A 25,146-nucleotide genomic window follows, 5' to 3' on the forward strand; every position below is an offset into this window, starting at 1 on the left:
CGGAGTCTTCGTCGGCTTCCTGGTGTGGAAGATTCAGGTCTGACCACGTGACCCTCTACACCATTAAAACAGACTTGGTATTATTTGAAATGAAATAACTCAGGTGTATCTTTTCTGTTTGTTTCAGAGTTCAGCTGGAAAACAGAGCAACTGAAGAAAGGAGTTCCCCTGCTGATAATAAATCATTCAAATAAGATGTATGTTGCTGTGCATTTACATTCATATATCATTGTTTATTCTGGTTAAAATATTCATCATAATTTTTGTATAGATGTAAAAGCATTCTGTTTTAAAACTGCTTGTTTGCTTGATTTCCTTCTAAATAAAAAGATGTTGGAATATTTAAACAATCATGATATGCTGTCCTTTGTCTTTGTCCTGAATATGAATGTACAACGTTCATTATTAGAAGGATAATAAAGCACACGGATAAATATTCACGAGACACAATATGAGATATAATATAATCATCTCGGGTTTTCAACCTTTCTCTAGCAGCTCAGATCAGGTCATCTGCCTCTACCAGTGTTTAAAAACACGTTTTATTTTCCACATTAACCTCCATTTAATTTCTTATGTACCGCTTTTACAATCAGGTTTGTTTTGCTTTCACTTAATCTTGATTATTTTTTCTCCAATTGTTTTTGTTGCTTATTTCTTCTTATGATCATGACTTTTTTTTTTTCCAATTGTGAAGCACTATGTTCGACCGTCTGTTTAAATGTTCTGTAAAAAAAATAAATCTGACTTGACTTTAGTGAATTAGACTGAGAAAGGACTGAACAGATAAATAATAATATCCATCAGTCACTTTCTCCACAGACAGTCGGAGATATTTTTAGCTGTTTTCAGAGAAGTCGGTTATTTTTCTCCCACGTGATGATGAAACATCTCAACTCTGGAAAACTTTACAAGCAGGTTCATTTGAGTCATAAGAAGATTTTCCACTGACATTTTGAAATTTTATCAACTAATCTGCCTTTTAAAATTCCTTTTAATAAATTAGTTCAACTTGTTGTGTAGTTTTTTTCCACTTCGCACAAACATGCAGCTCTTCGTGAACAAAAGTAACCCGTCTTTTAGTTCAAACACTGTCAGTAGGAAAGTTAAGAGTGCGATTGTGCTGCAGAACAACAGGAAACCAGAAGGAGGTCGGAGCTGCTGCTGTTGCTGCCGAGGACGAAGCGAAGCCTGAAATGGTGCAGAGGAGAGGATGTGGTCACAGAGCAGCCTGCAGCTCCTTCTCTGAGCCGACAAAGAAACCGAGCTGAAACCACAACCTCCGGCTCACCGGGTGCACCTGCAGCTCTGTCCACCCCCCCCCCACACACACACACACACACACACACACACAAACGCACACACTGAGCAAACAGCTGGAAAAACAACTTCAACTGAAGCTGCAACATGAACATGTGTGTTATATGACGGGCAGCAGCTGGTCGCCGTCATCCGATGCAGAAGTCTGAAGGAGTTTTATGTTGCAGCAGCAAAGATAAATAAAATACGTTTTGTTGCAGCCACAGAAACGAAACCTCACATCAACAGTTCATTTCATAAATAAATACGAACTTGCCTTGTCGTGAGAGGAAAACCACCAAGCAGACTGACAGGCCTCGTTCACAGCAGACAGATTCACTGGTGAGGAAAACACACACACGTCACTAATGACACCGATGATGAAGCGACCCATCGATCATTTGATCAGTTTCACCTGCGGTCTACTTCCGGTGACTAAATGTCATCCGGTGAAAAGAGAAGAAAGAGGAAAACTACGCTGACCTGAAGTCTGACATCAGAGATCCTAAAGAAACAGATGATTCTAAAGAATCTGGAAGAAAACAGTTTGTCCAGTTTGAACTTAAAACCTTCATCCTCACAATTATATTTATATAATTCTATTAAAAGAATATACAATGACACTTGGAGATTGTGAAGTCTTCTGCAGCCTTCAGACTTCATTCGTCTTTTCCTCTGCATCAAGCACTTTTATACGTTTTCGCTGCTTTTATTTGCGCAGGTTGTGTTATGTTGCAAAATAAACTAAATGCATTAAATATTATAATACTGCACTGGTTAAATACAGCACTGTTACTACCTCATTTGCAGATATATTTTCATTTTGTTGCAGATATATTTCTATTTTACCTTTAATTCATTTTAGACACATGTATCTTTCTTTATAAAAGACATATTTCTATTTCGTCTTTATTTTATTGCAGATATAATTTCTATCAGATGTTTCATTGCTAAATTAAGAGACTGTAACAGTAAAAAGTTGATTATTGAAGCTGCTGAATGAAAATTTGTCCTGTCGAACGCCCCCTAGTGGAAACATCAAGTACACATACGTCCATCCAGTCAACCCGTTATCAAAATATGATTTTTATTATCAAATAATTACATAAAAATAAACAATATGAAGCAAGAGGAGCTCCTCGTACATCCCAGAACCTGTAGATTAAAAAAGCAGGCGTGGCCACATCAGAACACCAAAACAACACATGACAGGTGACGATTCTCTAAAAAACAGAGAACACGAAGGTCCAGCGTGTGAATAACTTATTTTGAAGACGTCAGAAAGAGTTCGTGGTCTCCTCACATTCAGGGTACGTTTGTTTTACTCAGCAGCAGCTCCCTGACGGAAGAGCTCTCTGTGCTACTTTACAGACTGAACTACACCTACAGGAAGCCAGAGAAGTCCCTTTTTCTCTTATTGAATCACGTTTCTGCACGACCTGCTTTTGGGTCCTTTTGGCAAACGCAGCAGTTCAGAGTTCCCCCGAGGTTTCAAACACCGTCTCCACCCGTCGCTCCACGGCCTCTAACCCAGCCGCCCAAACCTGTCGTTCTTCTGTGAGTGGCGGGTGCAGCTGGCGCAGCAGAAGCTGGAGTAGTACGAGTTGGAGCAGAGTCGGGCGTACACGATGAGCTCGCAGTTGGCGAGGTCGGGCAGGTCGACGCACTCCGGCGGCACATCGTCACCTGCAGCGGCAGAATTCACCCCGTTTTAGTCCCCCTATTTACCTCGCGAAGGTGGATTCATATTTATAACACAGCCCGGTTTTATAGGAAATAAATAAAATCAACACTGCAGACTGTTTGTTCACCTGCAGGGCAGAAATATCGGAGCTTTTACAGGTTTTAATTGGTTGTTTTGCTCCCAAATCATTTCCTTCAATTTATAAAAGCTGAAAACAGCCTTCATCACACTGAATACAAACTTGCGGTGACGTAATGATGTTTAGGAGAACTAATGGTGCTTTTTGTTAAATCTTGCATGTATGATGTGGAAACGGGAACCCTTCAGTGTACAAACAGACTCTGAATAGACTTTTACACGGAGAGTGAGGTGTCCCTTGTCCAGCAATTAAACATTAAAAATGAAAAACATTTAGATATTTACAGATTTTGGACTTTTTAATGCGTGAGAAGATTTCATTTTAGAGATTTTTTTTTTTTTTTTTTTTTTTTTTAACAGATTTTTGAAAACAATCTGTTTCAAGTCTTTATTTCCTCTAAATTCACTGCAGATAAGCTGCTCATTCAACCGGAAGGATGTCCGATCCGGACGCTCGCTCTCACCTTGCTGTGTGTCTTTAATGACCCTCACTTCCGCCGTGGCGCTCACGGAGTAGATACCCGTGTAAGCGTTGCAGGTGTACGTTCCCTCGTCGGACGGCTTCACGTTGTTCAGGATCAGGCTGCCGTCGGACGACAGGAGGACGTTATGTCCGTCGGGACGCACCGGGACGCCGTTTCTACATTGTAAAGAAAACAGAAGAGAAAAATAGGATCACTCAGCTTTGTGCACCTTTTTCAACTTGTTTTGTAAAATCAAAATCAAGTTTTAAATGAAGCCTTTATTGCCAATCAATTCCTAAATTGATACGCTACACTTTTTTCATGACTCACTTATGGCGACTTCCAGCTGCACCTTCCCTTTTTCTTTTTACAGCTGTCAATCATGTAACTGTTTATTTGAAAAATGCTAAAAGTTCATTATTTTTTATGTTTGAGCACAAACCGTCTGAATACCTTTAAAAAAAAAAAAAAACCCGGATAATTTGACTTTTTGCATCCTGAAAGTGAACTAAAGTCCTTTAAAAAGTGTCACTTCTTTATTTTTTATGTTAAATATCTCATTTTGGTTCAAACTCTGTGACTGTAGCTTCATGTTTTGGCATTGCTTGGACTGTCACTTCAGCATGAGGTCTAAAAAGACATCCTGTTTATTATATTCCAGCTGCATAACTTTAACTTTCACCTGGACCAGCCGATGTTGACGTTGTCCCCCGACACCACGCAGGGCAGCAGAGCCGTGCTGCCTTCAGACACCTGGATGTTGTTGGGAGCTGTGGTGATCTTCAGGTCCGCTAAAAGCCAAAGAAAACATCAGAAAGCATCACTGAAGAAGGCATCAGGGAGTCTTCAGTGACCTCTATTGGCGACTACGTGAAATTACACTATCAAGCGGTCTGGGGATCATAAAGGGCGTCACGAGTTTAATAAAAGTCACCTTGGACTCTGACTTGCAGCTGTCTCTGCTCCAGATGTTGCTGGTTGTAGGCGGTGCACGTGTAGACGCCGGCGTCATCGGACTTCAGCGGGCCGACGATCAGAGTGCCGTCTGAGTGCTGCGTGAACCTGCAGGAGAGCAGTGACGTCAGAGCTGCCGTTCACACTCACAGTGATAACGGGGCTTATAAGTGATGATCACCGGGGGTCGCTGAGGCTCCGTCCATCTTTAGTCCACCGGATGCTGACGGACTGCAGAGCCGACGGAGGGACGATCGTGCACGGCAGTCGCACAGTTTGTCCGCCGCGCATCTCCACCGAAGACGAGCTCGAGCGTTCAATACTGAACCTGGGGGAAGTTAGAAGAATGTGAAGCTGAAGCTGCAGATAATTTCTTCTTTCACAGCTTTACTGGGGTTTTATTCTTACCTCGGGAACGGGACGTCTCTGGACAGCGAGGTGGGAATCGGCTGAGACGATCCCTCTATGCACACGCGCGCACACACACACACACACACACACACACACACACACACACACACACACACACACGAGATTGAACACACACAAAGCGCTTACATAACATGCCATGCATTAAGAGCGGTTAACTTTTCAAGGTCAGCATGTTCTGACACAACCTGTGACATCAGGGCTTCACCCCAACCTCCTCCGCTCTCGTGCGCCGCACTAATTGGGGTTACAGTCGGTCAAGTTTGGACTGAATCTGGGCCCCAATTAGCCGCCCGCACGTCAGGTGATAGTCGACTCGTGTTTAAAGAAAGTTACAGGAACATGTAGTCTGTATGTTTAAAAAGCTTAAAGTTATCATTTTAGTAAAATGATTAATAGAAACTACAGAAGAAAGTGCTGATAATGACTTTGATGGGTAAAATAAGTACAACTCCGTTTCCAAAAAAGTTGGGACACCGTTTAAAATTTAAATGTGAATATTTTCAAATAACATAAACCTATATTTATTTGAAAATAGACCAAAAACAAACTATCAAATGTTAAAAATTTGAAATTTCATTGGAATTGTATGGCAGCAACAAGTCTCAAAGAAGTTGGGACAGGCTCATGTTTACCACTGTTTTGCAATTCAAAATAAGCACATATTTTTCATAAAACAATAAAATGTCTCAGTTTTAACATTTGATTTGTTTAAATATGAGTTTACATAATCTGCATCCCAACTTTTTTGTAAACTGGAATGTAAACGGGACATCGTTTATACAATTAATCTAGTATAGTTTTAGGAATTGTGTTGACTAAATGTACCCGAGACAGACAGGTAGATGTAGCGGTGATCTCTCTCCCGTTCACGAGTGGCGACGCACAAGAACCAGCCGGAGTCCAACTTAGTGAGAGGACCAACTAACAGGGAACCGTTGGGCTGCTGCTGATGCCTGAACGAAACATAAGTAAACAAATAGAGAATGACGGAAAGTGAAATTAAATGTATGTTAAGCCTCTGAGTCTGCATTTCTGCTGACCTGCGAGTGGACAGAGGGACGCCGTCTCTCCTCCACTCCGCGATGACGGTGGACGACGGCGGAGGGCTGACTCTGCAGGGCAGCACCACCGTCTGGCCGACCAGCGCCTCCACCGTGGAGGGGTCGGTCTTATCGATGGTGACTCCTCCCAGGGTCAAACTGAGGAAACACGAGGCAAGGAAAAGACAGGAAGGAAAGGAGAGGACGGGAAGGAAAGGAAAAGGAAATGTGAAAGAAAGAGAATAAAGAGGGAGACGTTTGAAGGGAGGAAGAGAATAAAGTCACTTTATGCTCTACTGTTGGTCACCAAAGCAAGCATAAAGAGCGCCCACAACCTGGCTGCAAGGGTTCATCAGAGAGAGCTCAGAGATAGAAGACATGCAACAAGAGAGGAGACAAATAACACCAGACAGTACAAATATTTTTTTTTTTTTAAAAACACACCATAAAACTCCCCAAAAAGAAACCCAACATAGAGCTAAAACACAAAAGTTGAGGTTTTAGTGACGACACGCATACGACGACATGAAGCATCACAGCAGAACCTTTATTAGTGTTGATCTAATGACATCTAGGTGAAGAAACACAGACAGGTGGTGGCGACTGACACGGTGAGGTAGCAGACACAAACAACATGAAGTGAAGAGTCCCAGAAACATTTAATAAAAGAGCAGAGACGTCCACGAAGGCTTCGCTGTGACTTGTCCCGACACTTTGTCGAGGTTTTAGAGGAGGAAATGTGAGCAGGCGTGAGAGTCTGTGGAGCTACGAGCTGCGGTGTGTTTTTAGAAAGCGATTATATCGGCATCACAGGAGGAGCAGGAAGCATAAAATAACACGTGAAATATTCTGTGGTGAGGAATCAAAAGCTGGGAGGGGGGTGGTTAACATAACGTTGGGTGCGGTCGGAGGTGGGCAGTGAAGCAGCAGCACCCCCTGGAGGACAACTACACCACTGCATCGAGGTGAGAAGTTAAACCACTGGAGGTCAGAGGTTAAATTAGCTCAAGATTTCATTCTTGACTTTTACAGTTAAAAATCCTTCATAAGAACCTGATTTTCTTGTATCATTTAAAAACATTTGTTTCTATAAATTTGTCAGCGGTGGGAAATATTTAAACACAAAGTACAATACTAAAAAAACAACTAAAAAAAACCCTTGCACATCAGCTTCACGCTCTTTTTTCCGAGGTCGGGTGAACGAGGCACGTGATGAGTCTCTGGACTGATCTCCTTCAGTTCACCGTGGCCCAGCGGGGCCGAGTGGGCCGGGGCTCCGTCAGCAGGGATAAGAAGGCTGTAAACAGCGTTAGGAAGCTGGTGGTGGTTGGTGGGGGCGGAGTGGGGGGGGGGGGGGGGTAGAGCTTGTTGCCGTGCTCCCTGGGGTCTTCAGGGGTCTTACCTCGCGGCGGGGCCGGTGTGCTGTGCGGCCGTGTCGGGTGACGGCAGGTGAGGCCGCAGGTGCACTCGGCCTCTGTGGGCGTGTGTGGCGGCGCTCGTGGCCTGTCTGGCGGCGCCGCCGGCCGAGCCGCCCTGGACGGTGAAAATCCTCCCCATGTTGCGTGACCCTCCGGCGGCGGGTCTGGAGCGTCCTCCGGACGAGGAGGTCCCTGCTCCGGCTGTGACGCGTCCTCCAGATGCGGTCCTCCCGGATTCTCTCGGGGACGTCAGTGCCCCGCCGGGCGCCGCGGGCCGCGGGGCCGCCTGGCTGGGAGCGGCCACCTGGCACGCCCTCTGGCACTCGGCCCGGGTCATGAAGTTGTTGCTGTTTCCGTGGCAACCCCCGTACCAGAACTGCGCACACTTGGAGGTGATGACGTCGAAGTGGTAGCGGGACACCCAGCTGCTGCAGGAGCCGGCGCCCCGAGGGAGCGAGCAGATAGAGCGCTCGACTGCAGCAGAGAAACGAGGTGAGGGTCAGCTGGTTTTATCATGAGGAGGGTTTTATATCATTTAACAGCACTTAATGAGGGAACGACAACACATTTATTTTTAACAGAAAACTAATAAAAGAGACGGTTTCTTTTCCCATCAGGCTACCAGACTGTTAACACATTTCTCTGCTTCAGTTGGTATTTTTAGCTCTGCGTCTCCCTGGCGGTGGAACGGAGCATCTCAATGTCCAGCAGGTTAAAGATTATGTTGACACTGGAGTCGGTCTGTGTGTTATAAAGTATCCGCAGCCTCTCTGTGTCTTACTGTGGTTGGGTGGGTTGGGGCAACCCTCTCCGTTGGGTCCTGCTGCAGTGCTGGTGCGGTCGTAGCAGCAGCCGTAGGTGGTGGTGCGACACCGGACGGCGTTCTCAGTGGGGAGAGACGGAGAAACCTGAGGAGACAGAACGATGCAACAAGACTTTTTGTCGTCGAGTTTTAAGGTTACGATAAACCCATGAACTGCATCCCGGTTACTTTAAATGCTCGTGAAGTACTTGTGTTTTATTCCGGGGCCAACAATATTCACTCTGTCCTCACCAGCTGACATTTAAAGTGTGAGATTTTCATGCTTACAGTGGGTGCCGGGGCCACGTACTCCACGCAGCCCTCCTTGTTGGGGCCCTGAGCCGACGTCACTCTGTCTCGGCAGCAGCCGTAACTGTGACACACAGAACCAGACGTGAGCAGGTACCAACAATGAAACGGTCTGTGCTGAAAAGTTTGGAGCCAAAAATAACAAGAAAACCTTCCAAATGTGACATTTCTAAGAAAACCTCAGTTTCGGGGATCTGGTCAGATTTATGCGTGCAGAGCAGAGTGTGGTCAGCGTGGAGGCGCCCGGACAAAGAACTGTAAACGAGGCCCGGCCACCGTGTAATGACAGGCTACCTGGTCTGGATGCAGGAGGGCTGGACGGTCTGCGGGCAGCCCAGACCCTGGGGGCCCCCGGCTGGCGTGCGTCCGTCTGGGCAGCAGCCGTAACGAGACTGGCTGCAGTGGAGGGCCGGGGCGAAGCCGTGAGGGTCGTGGACCGTGTTCGTCTGGGTCGGATCCCTCGCCTCGGGCCTGCGGGCTGAGATGGGGAGGTGGTGGGGTTGGAGGGGGGGGGGATTCACACGTTGAACATGCAAACTGACCCCAACAGGCACGTTCACGCATCGCTCTGCAAGTTTACAAGAGAGTCTATGTCTTTTGTCCACACAGAGCGACAAAAACTTCATAATACCCCCCCGCCCCCTCAAGAAAATATATTTTTTTAATCGGAACAAACAATCTGACGGGACATAAACACAAACCCTAAATTCCTGACCACTGGGATGGCACATGGCGCCGAAACATGCCAGAAGAACTACAGACAGCCAGCGCGAGCACACTTCAGTGCTTCGGAAATATTTTAATCAGGCCAACAATGCCCATGGAGCCCTGAAAACATGTCAATCAGGGCTGGATAATTAGTGCAGGGACAGGGTGGATGGGGAGGGGACGGAGGGGGGAGGGGCGAGGGGTCTGTTGGGGACACGGTGACAGGAGTTATATCAGCAGAGCGGAGGGGACGCGGAGGAGCCGAGAGGCAGAAATTCTTACGCCTACAGTCAGATTTCAGTCCTCCGAAAAACATTTACTTCGGACAAAAACGACCAGGCCGCAGCTTTAAATGTCGATAACTCGTTAAAAACGGGCATCAGTGGTTCATTTCCTTCGTGTCCATCCGTCGCCTCGCACCGAAAACTCTCCGGCCGTGAACTCGCCCGTCTTTGTTTTTTTTCACGATAACGTGAGCGAGGTCGACGCCACCGAGAGAAGTTTAGAGAGAGAAACCTGTCGCGTGATCCGGCACGTCTGGCTGGAAGCCGGTCTGCGCGTTGTCGTGTCCTCGTGGGTCCTGAACGCTCGGCACAACTGCACACACAGCAGATAAAACAAACACAGAGGAGAGTGAGGTTGCATGACTCCGCAGGAGCCTCGCAGTGACAGAAGCTCGTGTCGTTTTTTTTGAGTTCATAGTATCCTCTGTCTTACGGGACAAAATGTCATTACTCGGCAGGATAACGGCAGAGGTGAATTCAAAACGATGCGGTGAAGGTCAGTAGGTGGTCGTCTAACATGCATGCTGTACGCTGCAGAGGGCCTCACCCTGCGGGCTGTAGCAGGGCTGGGAGTTGCAGCGCTCCACCCTGGAGGGTCTGGGCTGGGCGTTACACTGGCCCACCGGGTACAGGTTCCTCTCCCGGTCGGAGCAGATCACCTGGCGCTCTCGTGAGCCGGAGCCGCAGCTCCTGGAGCACTGCAGGTAAAAAAACAAACAAACAAACAAACAAACAAACAAAGGAGACAGATTATCTCCACCAGTCTGTGTCGACTTTGTCCGAGTTTCCAGCTGCGTTGGTCGTGGCTCACCAGTCCCCACTGCCCGACGTTCCAGCTGATCTGTCTCACGCAGGCGGACATCTCGCACGGCTGCGCGGCGAGTGGACGGAGCAGAGTGCTGCAGGACGTCTCCTCCAGCCTCATCCCACCGGACCCCACGCAGGTCACCTCTCTGGTCTGCTCACCGGAGCCGCAGGTCACCGAGCACTGCAAGCACACGCGGGTCACGACATGCGCGGCGGGGATTTCTGGCCTCAGTTCCGTTTCTGACCCGGTTATCAGTTTTAGATTTGGAAGACTTGTTCAATTTGTTATTTTCTTTCACTTTGAGCCACAGCAGAATTTTTTTTTTTTAAACTTCTTCTGAGATGTCCTTTCTTAAACAGACAGAAGCAAAGTCACAAATCTTATTTCTTGTCTCGTGTGATCCATTTCTGATCCAAATTATTCGTCTGTGTTCATCTTTTTTTTCCACTCTTTTGTTGAAAAACCATTAGAGTCTAATGTTTGTTGTACCAGGTGGTTTCACTCACCGTGCTCCACGCCGTCACGCGGTACTCGGCGCACTTGTGCATGTTGCAGGTCTGCAGAGTGGGCGGAGCTTCGGTGTAGGCGGTGCAGACGGCGTCCTCGACCACGCGGGGCCCCGATGCATCGTGGGAAACGCACTCCACGCGGCGCAGCTGAGAGCCGCCGCCGCAGGTGACCGAGCAGGTGTTCCACTCGCCGGTTCTCCAGCTGAGAGACACGAGAGACAGGGGTCAGAGGTCAGCGTCTCTACTGCGTCGGTAGTATTATATACTGGACTCTATACACATCTGTAGTGCAGAGACGACTGATGGAAGGAGGTTCATTCCAAAATCTGAACATAAAAACTGTTTTCTGGATTTTACTGTTTGAATTTGGAGCTAAACTTTCAAATGTCCAACTTAAACTGAGATGTAGACATTTCTAAAACTTAATTGATACCTAATTTGGGTACATTTGTGGACATTTCTTTTTAGGTGAGAATTCTTGGCTTGTGAAACATTTTACATTCGTTCATAAGAGTTTAAACAATAATTCTATAGTTCATCTGTCACCTAGTTCATCAATAAATATGTCAAATAAGAGAGAAAAATGTTGATCACAGTTTCCCAGAACACAAAATCAAACTTAAATTGCTCAACGGATTTTTAGCAGAGAATTTAAAGGATATTGAGGGTAACCCTAATTATCAATTATTACATTGAAGTAAAGTAAATGATTACATCAATAAAAATAGGTAATTTTGCTTATCAATTATGCTTATCAATAAAAATAGGTAATAAGCATAATTAAGCAAAGTAAGAAGAATAAAACAATAAATTATAGACAAGACTACAAAAAACTAGTAGGAACAATAAAATACTAACATGGAGATAAGGCAGAAATAAAATCAGTTAAAACTGTTTTAAGTTTGGGCAGCGAGGTTTACAGTCATGGATTTAAATTGACCATGAAGTGGCCGGGAATTGATTTGAACAATTATAAATTACAAATATAGAATCCTAAAATCTGAGTGACCAGGACAGAAAATAATCAGCATTTCTGCTTGATAAAGGACTTTAAATGATTAAATGATGATGTTTATTCTCAATATTTGTGCAGATTCGTTTTTAAGTCAATCAACATATTAAATAATTTGTTTTTTTGGGGGGGGTCTAAACTTAAAATATACATACATCAGTTTTGGAATGAAACTCCTTTAAATGCAGGATTTTTAACAAAGTTTATCCTCGACAGCTACAAAACTACTAGACGCACAGACACGTTGACATCACATTGATTCAGAGATCAGACAACATTAATACTGAAAATCAGAGTTTCATCACCTCCCGGGTTAGTTTACGCAGACACTAATTACTACAAGCACTAATGATTGTAAAGTAGAACGACAACCGGCAGGTAACATTTCATCTCTGCCCCACGTTTAGCATCTACTGCTTCTCTGCTCTCCATCTGTTACAGCCGAGGGATCACGAGAGGGAGGGGAGGTGGGGAAACATCTCAGGTTTCCGAGCAGTGGCAGCATCAAAGACAACAAGCAGGAAATACCAGAGTCAATGACTGAAGCCGCGGCTCTTTACTACCACGCTGCTGCTGCTTCCCACTCAGACGGACACAATCACCCCCGACTCCCCCCCCCCCTCCCTCCCTCCGCAGGACGGGCTTTAAACTACGAGCTACACAGCGGCTACGCTAACGGACAGAGACACAGAGGTTAACAGGCAGCAGCCCGGCTCAGAGACCAGGTACAGGTGAGGTCTCTCAGCTGGACCGTTGCCCCACGAGAAGGAACAGGCTTTACTCTAAACACAGACGCTAAAGTCAAACACATCCAAAAGGGGAGAGATTGAGATTTTTACCAAATGTATTGTTTCCGTGTGCTAAAACGAATGGATATTTATTTGATTTGATTTGATTTATTTAAAAAAAATGATTCAAATGAACTGTGAATTTTCAGGACTAATAATTTGGATCTCCCCTCTCGTGTTTGCAGCCACCTGAGGCTTCATCCTGAGTTACCTGAACACATAGCCCCTGGGTGTCTCTGAGGATCTCCACAACTGTGGTGGATACAGGTACGCCATCCTTTCAGACAGTCACAGCACACCAACAACAGTCAACAAGCTGCTCGGGCACTTTTTTTTACTCATTTTAAAACGGAATATAAAAGTTAACTTGCTGCCCGCGGGACGTTCTGCCGGTGAAGCACTGTTTACCTGTTTATCTGAGGACACTGGTGGGGGTTGCATGTGCGGTTGGTCTGCGGCCTCGGCAGAGACGCACACAGATAGTCGGGGTAGGCTTCGTTATCGATGCTGCAGAAGACCAGGCGAGACTGGTAGCCTGACGGAGGGCGAGACGGAGAACCGAGTGTTTGTTTTACCAGAGCAGAGAAGAGGAACACGAGGGTTTCAGAGGACCGGTTCCGAGGCCTCACCTGATCCACACTCTTTGCTGCAGGCCGACCAGGATCCGAAGCTCCAGTAGTATCCCTCTCTGGAGCGTCCGTTCGGCAGGTAGTACTCGAACTCCACCCCCTGGTTGGGCTCCTGGCTGATCAGCTGAGAGGATGAACAGGACGTTAGAGGTTTGAAGTTGAGGTATGAAAGATAAAAAGTCATTTCTGATGTCTACCTCCACAACGAGCGGTTCGGTGATGGGACCGCGGCCTATGATGGTCTCCGGGACGTTGTCTCCCTCGGCGCCTCGCTGGTAGTACAGCATGGTGCCACCGATGGGCGTCGCCCTGGAGAACTCGATTACCCAGTGGCCATTGAGGTAGTACTCTCCACGCAGGTTCTTGATAGCTGGTCATGATTCACAGTTAAAAAGTTTTGTGAGAGATGATCGACAAACAAATCTAAACTTCATCTTCTGATCTTTGAAAGCAGAACAGAAACCCACCCAGGTAGTTGCGTGTGGTGACGGTCTCTCTGATGCTGATGGTGGTCGCCCCGACGGGGATGATGAATATCTGGTTGTAGCCTGAGGATGAAAAAGGGATGTAAACACGGGCTGAGGACACACTTCCTGCTTCCTGGTCCCTCCGAGGTAAACGTTGAGCAGCGTCTTACCGGTCGTCAGGTCGCGGACGTTGAAGCTGTTCTTGACGCGGTAGCAGGACTGACCGTTCCCCCCACATTGCAGGCAGGGGTCCTCCTGCTGAGGAGACTCCAGCATGTTGTCGCAGCCCAGACGCTGACGGAGGGAAAAGAGGGGAATCATTTCATAAACAGAACATTGACATTTCACCTTGAACTTGGATTCTTCCAGTCAATGATCAGCTGCGTGTTTCTTCGGAGAGATATTCAGTGATGCTCTGAAAGCTGTTAGGAAAGTTTTTCCGTCACTTATTTCAATTTAAATCACTGAAACGGCTTCCTGTGTGTCAAAGGATCGATTTATAAATCCCATCGCTCGTCTGTAAAACTGTAAATGGTTTCAGATTAACGTTACGAAGCAGCCAGACCACTCGGGTCATCGGGGGACGAGTTCACTCTTGTGTTCCCAGAATCCAAACAAAGTACGGTGAAGCAGCTTTTGGTTTGGGAACGAGCTTCCTGAGATCTGCTTGTTTAAATCAGGACTTTAAAAAAAAAAAAAGGAGGCTTTCTAATAAATGTTTTAACATTTTAAATGCGATGTTAAATTCTTCTAGATATCTTATTTTTAATGGGTTTCTATGCCTCTGCGAAGCACTTTGAGCTGCATTGTGTCTGAATGATTCTTTCTAAATTAACTTGCCTTTTAAAATTTTAGCTATATTAAATGTGATCACAAACTATGAGCAATCAAACGTTCTTTATTCTTAATGGATGATGATACTGGCCTGAATGCTGATTCCTTATAATGACAGTATATTTTGACATTTTAACGTGTAATTCCACTGAGATAAAAACTTTAAAATGATTGTTGTTGTTCCACAAAAAGCAATGACTATCAATAAAAAGTCAAAACTGCTCATAAAAAAAACTTTACAAAGCTGCAAAAAGCAGCAGCAGTCCATCACAGATTGGCAGGTTGAAGAGCCAAACCTGATTTTACCAGAGTGCGAGAGAGTAAATGTGATGAGACTGTATGAAGGGCCACAACGTTTCTGTTCTGTTTTTAGATAACCAGAGGAACAATAAGGTTTTAAAATAAGACGTGAGAAGAGATTTCTGACAGCGGAGGAGGCGATGGAGACGATAAACAGGCGAGGTGTTTCATGAGGAAACCGGTTGACGGGTCGAGGCAGTAATTACGGGAGAGGCAGGAGAAGGGATGAAGTGTTTGACGTGAGCACAGAGTGAAACTAATCTCTGATCCTGCTGATTGTGTCCTCTCTGATTAATGAGGTGAGGCTGTGAGCACAGAGTCCCAGTACAGATAAGAGATGAGAGATTTTGCTGCCCTGACTTTGATTTACTAAAAAAAAAACAAAATAATAATCATGCACTTGCAGATTAATCAGCTTCATCTGCAACTCGGATGACTTAAATGAACTTCTACAGCTCTGCAGCTCCTTTCAGTATTTAGTGGATGTTGCAGTGCACATATGATTATTTTAAGCATTTACACCTGTTATTGCACAGACATGTTGACCTCTAGATTTGATCTGACTGATCTCTCTCCAGATTTTAGATCTCGCTTTAACACGCATTTTCTTGTCCAGATCAGACATCCAGATACAGATCAGACGTTAACATCAGTGATTCCCCTGCAGGTAGGAGCTGAGGAGACATCAACAGAGGCATGTTGGGACTATAAATCTCTCTTAAAGTAGCACATCTGAAGTTGCAGCACTTTGTTTGATTATGGGGTTAAAACGAGCCGCAAGCTTTCATGTAACCGTTTCTGTGTGATATACAGATGCAGCTTTTTTCATTTTTGCCCCTTTAAAGTCTCTGACAGAAATCCTTATTAAGCTCTTTTTCTGCGTGTGTTTTTTTTCCCCAGTGCGTCCTACCTTGCAGACTCCCTCCACACAGATGTCCCTGCGTCCTGGGTGACACGGCGTACCATCGACCACGGCGCTGCGCTGGCGGTAGAAGAAGTTCTCTCCTCTTGGCATGCAGTTCAGCTCACAGGGGTTCTCAGCTGGCAGAGAGATTCAAGTTTCATTTCGCATCTTAGAAATAATTTGAAAAAATGAGGAAATAATAATAATAATAATAATAACTTCTCAGGATTCTGACCTCCGTAATACGGGAGCCACTTGTAACGTTTCCCCTGGAAGTCGGTCCCGTCGAATTGGGAGCACTGCTCTTCACGGAAGTCCCTGGATCCCTCTGGACAGTCCTGAGTGGGGACAATGGTAAGCAGCAGAGAGGTCAAAGGTCAGCAAAATATAGCTGGCTTTAAAGCAGAGTGAAATATCCAACAAGAGGAGAGTGAAAAGGAAAGAGTCTTTCTCCGCAGATGACGCTGTGATTTATGTTGATGTTGGTTTTGTTCACCTGGATGTTGCAGGAGCGATGTGACTTGTCTGGTCCCACACAGTTGTGTCCTCTGTCCGTCCTACGTGTGCACAAAGGACACATGGATAGGAGACACTGTTAGTGAATGTTTTTTTTATAAATTAACGCCGATGTATTTCATATATTGATCCTCTCAATTTCATAGGGGCACGTGTGTGGTTTTGCATTTGAAATAAGGTTTGAAAAGAAAGATGGACATCGGAGTCCAACTCTTTCAAACTTCATACTTCCAACTTGACTTTGTGTTAAAAGCCTCAAGCTGAGGGACAAGACGATGTCCTCCAGACCCACAGACACGAGCCCATTTTAAACAGAGATCCCGTAATACTGCTGTAAAGACGACCTGTCATTAAATATCTGGAAATCGTTTTTTGGGTTCAAACAGGAATTTCTGTCTCGTAGCTGCCTTTCCAGATTTTAGAAAAGCGTCTGTCCTGCAGTGTTGAAGTAGAGATAAAAATCAAAAAGTGGGACATCGTCTCGTTATGTGGGAAACAAACAAGAGACGAAAGTGCTGTGCGAAGAGGGGTCAAAGGTCAGATTTGGAAACAAAATACATTTGCATATTCATGGAATCTTCAACGAGGAAAAAAGGAGTAATGTCAATTTAAGAAGTTTAATGAGATAATTATATCAGAAACTCATCATCGTTCCAAGAAGAGTCGTTTTATACGTCTTAATACATGTCTGAGAGTAAACTCATCTTTAAGTGTAAAGTTTCCTCTCTCAACCACAACTTGTACTCTCAAATTTCCAATTTCCAAACCTTAAAACTTGTTTCCTCATTGTGGGACAGAAACCGTTAACAACCGGATGCAGTGAACGTATGCAAATACATCTCAGACAGAAATAACAAGTTTCAGGTCTAAAATTAAGCGGCATTCCTCTTTAATCTCTACCTGTAAAAAAAAAAAAAAAAAAAAAAAAAGCAACACAGCTGAACCCAAAACTTTGCACTAACACACGCGTCGGTGAACTGAGGCAGCCGATTGTTTTTGCCGCCCTCCTTCCCAGCCATGTTCATACCTCATGATTAAGTCACCTTTAAAAGTACCTGCCCTTAAGCTTTAAATCTAGACGAGCTGCTCTCAGCACGCCTCGAACACGTCCAAACTCACAACAACGTTTCACTGGAATACGGAGAATTAAACATCTGCTGTGTCAGGACTTTCAGTTTTAAATGATGCATAATAGAAATGTTGAAATAGTTCACATGAAATTGATATTGATTATAGCCTGTTATATACTAAAATGAGTGCATGTTGAAATGGGAGTTCCTGTAAAAACACACAGTGATTCAAGGCGTGAAATCACAGTGTTTAAAAGGTGCGATTCAGACAAACAGAGCAGACAAGATATGACAGAGTTCACCTGACTCGTCAGCAGTGGGCGGGGCTTCTTCTCTATTATTCATCATTCAGATAAAGAGGAGAAACTAACAGAAAGTCTGAGTCACTCACTGACTGCACGGACATGTTGGAGTCGTCTAAACATCGACGGGACTCACTTTATTCTGCACAGACGAATCAATGTTTAATGTGGGGAAACTGCATTTTCCTACAGTTTGCAGTCACATAAATGCAACAGAATATCCCACAAAGTGAAAGAGAAAAGTGTTTAGACATGTTACAGCTCATTACGGGCCTGTTCTGCCTGGTGGGAATCTTTCTTCAAAAATGAAACCAACATGTTCTTTTTATAAAGTTATTTGTCCATTACCGAGACACACCTTCGTTCTGCTGAACATTTATCAGCTGTAAAAGATGACACGTTTGTCTTAGTATCAAGACAGATTACAGGTTCAGGAGAAATCTGCTTTGAAAGTACTGCACTCATGTTCTGCAAGTACAATTTAAGGCTACGTTACTTCATATTTCTACTCCAATACATTTTTAAAAGATTAGAGTTTACTTCACAGATTCAGATTTTACATTTAAACACACATTAAAAGTACATAGCTAAAGATGAAACCTGCTGTTTACACCCGTGTTGATTTGAGGCCTTTCAGAAAACAGCAGCATCAGATGTCTATGAGTTGCAAACTGTTGCACCAGAGGACAATTTTACCTTTAAACTTCTAAGATTGTTCAATTTAATTCTTAAAAAAAAGTCCCAAATTGTATGAATTCAGATTATTGCAATGGTGATAGTCATAATAGGAGGTGTTATGTTTTCAGGTCAATATTTAATGTCTTCAAATTTGGAACAGATGTTCACTTGATCCCAAGGATGAAGTGATTTTAAGGGTCAAAGGTCACTCTGACCTCACAAAACACATTTTTGGCCTTCACTCAAGAATTCATGCGCTTATTATGACTTCAGTTTCACACAAATGTCTAACAGGATGATATTTCATGTTCAAAATGTCGAAGGTCAGCGTCACATTTTTACTTACCACAAGGCGGCAAAATTTAAAGAGAAGCCGGAGAAAGTGATAAAAATGACGTATGTCGTACAACTTTGGTTTTCATCTTTCTTTGTCCCGTTAATCTCATGACCGCTCAGATTCATCTTGTGACCCTTTGAAGAGGGCGTGAACCAAGGTTGGGAACCACTGAAACCCACCTTGACGACTGTAATATATGATTTTAAGTACATTTAGGGGATGATACTGAAGTAGGATTTTGTAAGACGGGTTTTACTTGTGATAGAGTTTTTGTGTGTTAAAGACAAACACCATTTCCGACCTGATGAATACAAGATTGATTGATGTGTTACATGATGTAACACGCCAACCAGACTCCAAGAATAAAAGCCATTAACACAACATTTACAGAGAAAGCTGCCATCTGAAGTAAACATGACTCCGTCTTGATGTAGTCTGATGTCAGAGAACCCAAAACTATATTTAGCAAAATGCTCCTTTAAAGAACAGAAAATTATGAACTGATGCTGATTTTAAAAACCACCTCTGAATTCCTAAAAATAAAGGTTCTGATTCCTCTTCGGCAGCCAGCAGGCAACACCCAACACGGGCCTGCTTTTAATGTAAAAGGGCCCCTCCCTGCAGTGTGCTCTGGATGGAAGACAAGCCCACGTCCTTGTGACTTCAAGGCATTCTTTTACAATCGAGAGACAGTCTGTCCCCACCAACCTCACAATTAACTTTATTCACACAGGAAAGAGAAACCTGAGTGAGTGTGTGTGTGTGTGTGTGCGTGCGTGCGTGCACGCGCGCACAGGTGCATCAGGTGTACCTGAGTGTGATACAGCGTCTGGTTCTCATGGTCACGCCGCTGCCGCAGCTGCGACTGCATTCTCCGTACGGACCCCACGCATCCCAGTAATCCACGCTGGGCACCTGCACGCAAAAAAAACATTGTGATGTAAATCTGTGCTGCTACAACCAGATCTAACTCAGCAAACTTCACCTGCAGAGGAGGATCATGGGATATAATCAAAAACTCTTGAGGTGGGGCAGTTTTGCCCCCCAAAAAATCTGACATAGTCTCCTGTTAAATATAGAAATTTAAGGTCAGCTGTGATCTCACTGAATGTTTTGGGACGTTACAGATAAGAGACTCAGAGAAAGTACAGACGTTATTTTAAAATATTTTCGTATCGAGTCTTTTGTGTTGCTCTTTATTGAATTTTACTTAATCCTGAAACATTTTCAGGATGCTGGGACCACCTACGAGACACAAACATGAAATAAACTCATTTGTTTTCGCAAAATGTCACTTTTTTGCAGTTATACTTGTTCTTGTGTTGCGTCAACAAAATACTATATTCTGATTTTTATTTATTTCCTGGAATAATTCAGTCTATGAAGCATCAGAAACCAATGAAAAATTGACAATTTTCACATTTTTGAATCAGTAAACACCAGAAAAAATTAGGTAAACAACGACTACAAACGAAAAAGATTTATCAAGCTGATCTTTGCTGCTCTACATTACACCTGAACTGCTGGATGAACTGCACTGATTTACAGAAGAGGGAAAGGAAAGTTTAGGACTTGACTTTGCGAGTGTGTATTATTTAAGAGTGGGAGTTTACCGAGAACGCTGGAGCCAGGAGCAGCGGAAGGATCACCAGAGGAAGGAGCATCTTCACTGTTACCTGGAAGACAGACAAACACATCCAGAGTTAGTCACTGTGACTAATGAAGGCGATTACACCACGTCTTGGGAAAGGAGCCAGGACAATGGTAACTCGCACACAAGAAAAACGAGAACCCCGAGGAAACAGTTTTGGCCGACAGTCTAACCTCCTAAAACGTTCACTGATCATCAAACTCGTAAATAAATAAAGCAGCTGCTTCTTCTGTGGTTTGGTTTGCAGCAACAGACCACAGCACATGACGAGCTATAATCTGTGGGCGAGTAATGTCTGCTTCAGATAAAAACCACACGATGCTGTGTTTATGTGGCTGTTTTCAGAGTGGGAAATATACGTTTTGGGGGATTTTTGACTGAAACAATCAGTGAAATAATCAATAAATGTCTGTATGTATTTTGATATGTGCAGGTTTTTAAAGTCTTCTCTGAGTTTTTGGGCTTGGGGTGACACAAAACAACAAATTTAAAGATATCACAAACCAAATTTGCAGGCCTAAAGCAATCTAAAAGATCTAATCGGAAGCAGATAATAATATTTAATGATGTAAAGGACTTCCGTCAGTTATTGAAAACTCATCTCTGTGAAGAAGAAGCTCCCTGTGAGATCTCCAACACTTTAAACACCAGCCTTATCGTTTCCTTCTGCTGTCTCATCACTTAATTGCTTAACCGAGCTAAAAATGTCTCCTTTGTTGCACCAGGAGAGGCTGTTTGTTTGTTGTTTCCTGGTTAAATGGCGGATTTCCTGCCCCCTCGGAGAGACAGAAGGGGGTCGCTGGTGGTGCCAAACCTCCGCCACCCCTCACCCCACATCCCGCGCAGCGACCAGGCGACAAGTCACTGGGATGGGAGGACAGGGAGTCGTCCCGCCTGTCCCAAACACACAGACACTCATAACTGAGCAACGTGATGGTGTAATTGTCATGGGAGGTGGTGTGAGACAGTTCTGTCTGGACCTGCTGCAGTCACTCAAACACTCTGAACAACTGAGTAAAATTATTTCATGACTCATCGATTCATGTGTTCACTGTTTTTCACTAATCAGTTAATAATGAAGTCAATAACATGAAAATAAAGAAAGTAGTCCCAGGCGGTGCTTTTAATTCTCTTGTTTTGTCTGCGGCAAACTAAAAAACATTTAAATAAAGAGTAAAGCAGCAAACCCAAAGAAAAACGGGTATATATATAATTCATTATATATCCACCAATACATTGATTAATCAGCTAATTATTTAAGTAGAATTGACCTAAAATGTTGGTTCAGATATAGGCTAAGTGTTTTGAAATGAAACCCAGGGTGTATGGCTTAAAAAGAAAAAAAAAATGCTCCTCAGCAACACAGCTACTAAAAAAGTTAACATTTGCTGACATTGATCCCACAACCAGCCCCTGATCAATCCAGAAATTCCCTGATATTTCCTGCATCACTGTCTTTTTTATTGAACTAGGGTCGCGCAGCCTTCAGCTTCTGACCATTACACGCTTTTATGCAATCAAATGATCAATTATTAGTCAGCCAGAGAGGGGAAGTATGTGTCCTGTGTCCTCCAGCATGTCTGCATCACCTGGTCAGCCTGTAAAATGATCGATGACTCTTCATGAAAGACCGACTGTTTCCCTTTAAATCTACACGATTACTTTATTTCTTGTAATAGAAATAGTTCAATGAGTCTAAAACAATTTACTTCTTCCAGATTAAAACTTGTTTTTATCTCCTCTAATAATACACATTTCCCTCCTTCTAACTCAAAACACTCTGAGTTTGTCTTCAAAGATTTTCCCTAAAAGACACCTTGAATCAGGTACTCACCCTGTTGACTGGTCGTAAACGCGGTTTCTTGGAGTCCCGAACCGCCTGGACCTTTCAGGACGCACCGAGCCGACCAGCTGCTTCCTCTCCGGAGCTTTGACTTCTTGAGGATGCGTCTAAAAAAGAGGCGCAGTGTGTCCTGGATATATGAGGAGGGTTATCTGGCTGGAAACCCCTTTGTGTGTGTGTGTGTGTGTGTGTGTGTGTGTGTGTGTCCCTCTCTCCCTCTCCAACAGGAAGAAGAAGAAGAAGAAGAAGAAGGAGAAGAAGAAGAAGAAGAAGAGAAAGTCCTCGTTGGTTAAACCTCCTCCGCGGCGTCATCAGCGCGCTTTTTAACCAGCAGCTCATCCAGCCCACTTGCAGCCCCTCCTGACGGACACGCGCACTCTGTAATTCCAGACTGTAAAAATAACAGTTAATCAGCGTGTTCGTTTGTTGTGAGCTGCCCATAAGCACAGATGAGGACTCTGAGAAAACTTTATTCCCACTTTGCTGCGTTATTTTCATGCTCTCCCACGGCGCGTGTAATACCAGGGTATTCATCCAGTCCTCCCGCTAATGGGAAGACTGGTGAACAATTTATAGCTGGAAATGGGTCCCGAATGTTGCCTTACTTTGTGTGTTCACTAGTGTGGTGGTTTGACCTTTAACATTTTCTTTACTTCTGACCACATTGAAGGCCAGTAAAGCAGTAAAGTCTTGAGGGGTGAAACCTTTTGACAGAATACCGAAATTACCATATAAAGCCTTGTTATTATACTGAATAATAAAATAGTTCATGTTTTAGGCCATGTTGTAAACAAACAGTCTAGAGCTTCCACTGGTTTTCCAAAAAGTCATTCTCAGACAAAGAAATGGTCAGTATGTTATGCTTAATCTTGCAGAGAATTAACAGAAATCCTTTCAAAATCCAATCGCAGAAAATCTTTCTTTAAAAATCGTGTTAATTAGCAAGTCTCTTAAAATTAGGAAGTGCTATATCTAAATACTATGGAGCCAAAACATAAAATTAGGTTTAAAACCAAAGTAAATTAGTCCCTATAGTTTATCTTTAATTTTGCATGTAGTACACCCGTCAATCCACTAGAGGATGACGTGTCAGTGTCAGGGTTTGCCTCGCCTAGGTGTATGAAGTACACACAAGAATGACTTGCTCGAAAAAGCTAGACATATGTGAGAGGTTATTTTTCTAAATACAAAAGTGTTAAATTTCATGCTTGATTACAGAGATAGGTTGGGTGGTTGGATGGAAAAAACCAAGCTGAAACCAACCGAGTTCGGTCGTCGCCATCTTCCTATTTTGGAGCAGGAAGTGACCATATTTGGACGAGCAGGGGAGGAGTGAGCAGTGGATCTGACTGATCTGATTGGAAACCTGACATACTTTGCTCCGCCCCCGTGGCAGAAACCTGACTGCACCACAGGCCTGTCAGTCAAACAGACACGCCCCCAAAAACAGATCTCACAACTTATTTTCTAATTAATGACGGATTATTTGCAGATGGACTTCCAGAAAACTAACAAGGAGTGACTTTAGCTAACAACACCGAGATAACATTTTATTGACTTAGAATTTTTTGAGAGAAGTTGAATGGGAGTCTATGGAGCCGGAGACTTTTAGGAGCCGACCTCTCGTGGCACTCGGTGGTATTGCAGCTGAAGGCACTTCTGCATCGACCTCATTTTTCAGACCCGAAAGCTACATCTGCTTTCACAGTCTATTGATAGAACCCAGGACTTTCACCCAAGAGACCAGAATTTGAGTCTAAAAAAATTATGCAGATTTCTTTAAAGAAATCTTTTCCTACCCGAGTGGTTTTTAGTGCTAAACCCAAACCATGTGTTTTGATTTTTCCCTAAACCTAAATCACATGGTTTTCTACGTCTTGTCGAGGCAAAACGTGACACTGACACAGCTGTGGTGGACTGCCGGTTGTATTCCACTTTTGGCGTCATGCTGGGTCACATTTTGTGCTTTCAATAATTCAAAAGACCGATCTCAAGCCAAACAAAAACACAAACATAAAGTCTCGTGGAGGAATTTGACATTTTAAATTCCTTATCATCCCAAACATGCTTAAAAAACAACACACACAGAAATGTTATTATTTTGGGTTTTAAAGAAGAAACCGCCACAGAAGACAACTAACGCTGTGTTTAAACATATGTTTACCAAAAAGAATGTCTTCCTCTCCCTTCTTCTCTCTGTTGGGGGTGAGGCTTTTCCAAACCTCCCAACTGGCCTCTGAAAATAAACATCTAAAATTACATAGTAATGGCTTTATGTAAAAATACATCTTGGGTGTAATGTATATTTGTCCCAAGCCAACTTTCTAGTTTACATCCTTTCTTCGATGCCCTGCAGAGAGGGTGTGTTCACACCCGGAGAGCCAGTGTGGCCCCGAGACCTTCCTCACATGTAAATAAACCAAATAAAAAACATTTTAACAACAAATATGCCACAAAAAAGGCCATTAAAGCCACATGTTTGTTTATCTGCTCACACTGAAAGATTGTTTTACATGTCGGAGCCAGACTGAGTGACTCCCAGAAGGAATCATTAGAATGTGCAGAATGTGTAATAACATATTAGTTTCACAATAACGACTCGCAGATTGAGAGACGCCGACACTTTTCTTGGCCGAGGAAAAGATAACGATTTGGATTCAAAAAAGTATGTTAGTCAATTAAATAATGTTACGTACGTGCATCAGGTAAGTTAATTACATTACGTAAGTTTACTTGTATTAGGTTACCTAAAATAAACCAAGCGGTGACCTCCGGGGCTGAAAAATGAAGGAATTGCTACAAATGTAAATCCCTTCAACGGCCACTTGAGCGAGTCTCTTCCCACCAAGCGGCAACCAACCGTGACGTCACCGGTCGGTTTGTGAACTGCAGTTCTGAAGCTTCGAGTTCGGTATTTCGGCCGTTCCAATCTTTCTATTTTGGAACCAGAAGTGACCATAGTTGGA

General features: G+C 43.9%; 1 protein-coding gene across 1 annotated transcript; it reads right to left on the bottom strand.

Annotated features, from left to right (window-relative positions):
* Positions 1-2,371: 2,371 nt before the first annotated feature.
* On the bottom strand, positions 2,372-22,200 carry paplna (papilin a, proteoglycan-like sulfated glycoprotein). The gene is made up of 27 exons (XM_069160701.1): positions 22,172-22,200; positions 20,300-20,362; positions 19,498-19,601; positions 16,280-16,340; positions 16,019-16,121; positions 15,790-15,920; positions 13,916-14,039; positions 13,746-13,826; positions 13,476-13,648; positions 13,279-13,402; positions 13,058-13,184; positions 10,847-11,051; positions 10,344-10,520; positions 10,080-10,230; positions 9,765-9,845; positions 8,835-9,018; positions 8,520-8,604; positions 8,211-8,337; positions 7,414-7,903; positions 6,012-6,170; positions 5,797-5,924; positions 4,948-5,002; positions 4,721-4,867; positions 4,520-4,647; positions 4,268-4,376; positions 3,586-3,761; positions 2,372-2,985 (listed from the first exon to the last, which is right to left on the bottom strand). The coding sequence occupies exons 2-27, from the start codon at positions 20,348-20,350 to the stop codon at positions 2,825-2,827; spliced, it is 3,642 nt and encodes a 1,213-aa protein (XP_069016802.1). The 5' UTR covers positions 20,351-20,362; positions 22,172-22,200; the 3' UTR covers positions 2,372-2,824.
* Positions 22,201-25,146: the final 2,946 nt, after the last annotated feature.

Source organism: Embiotoca jacksoni, unplaced genomic scaffold (genome assembly GCF_022577435.1).
Source record: "Embiotoca jacksoni isolate LCO1_2020_lvr unplaced genomic scaffold, fEmbJac1.0.p SCAF_27, whole genome shotgun sequence".
Taxonomy (NCBI): Eukaryota; Metazoa; Chordata; class Actinopteri; family Embiotocidae; genus Embiotoca; species Embiotoca jacksoni.

Coding starts and splice junctions, on each gene's coding strand:
- paplna (XM_069160701.1), bottom strand. CDS start 20,350: ATGCTCCTTCCTCTGGTGATCCTTCCGCTGCTCCTGGCTCCAGCGTTC. Junction 10,521..10,846: donor GCGTGACGGCGTGGAGCACG/GTGAGTGAAACC, acceptor GTGTGCTTGCAG/TGCTCGGTGACCTGCGGCTC. Junction 4,377..4,519: donor GCTGCAAGTCAGAGTCCAAG/GTGACTTTTATT, acceptor TTTGGCTTTTAG/CGGACCTGAAGATCACCACA.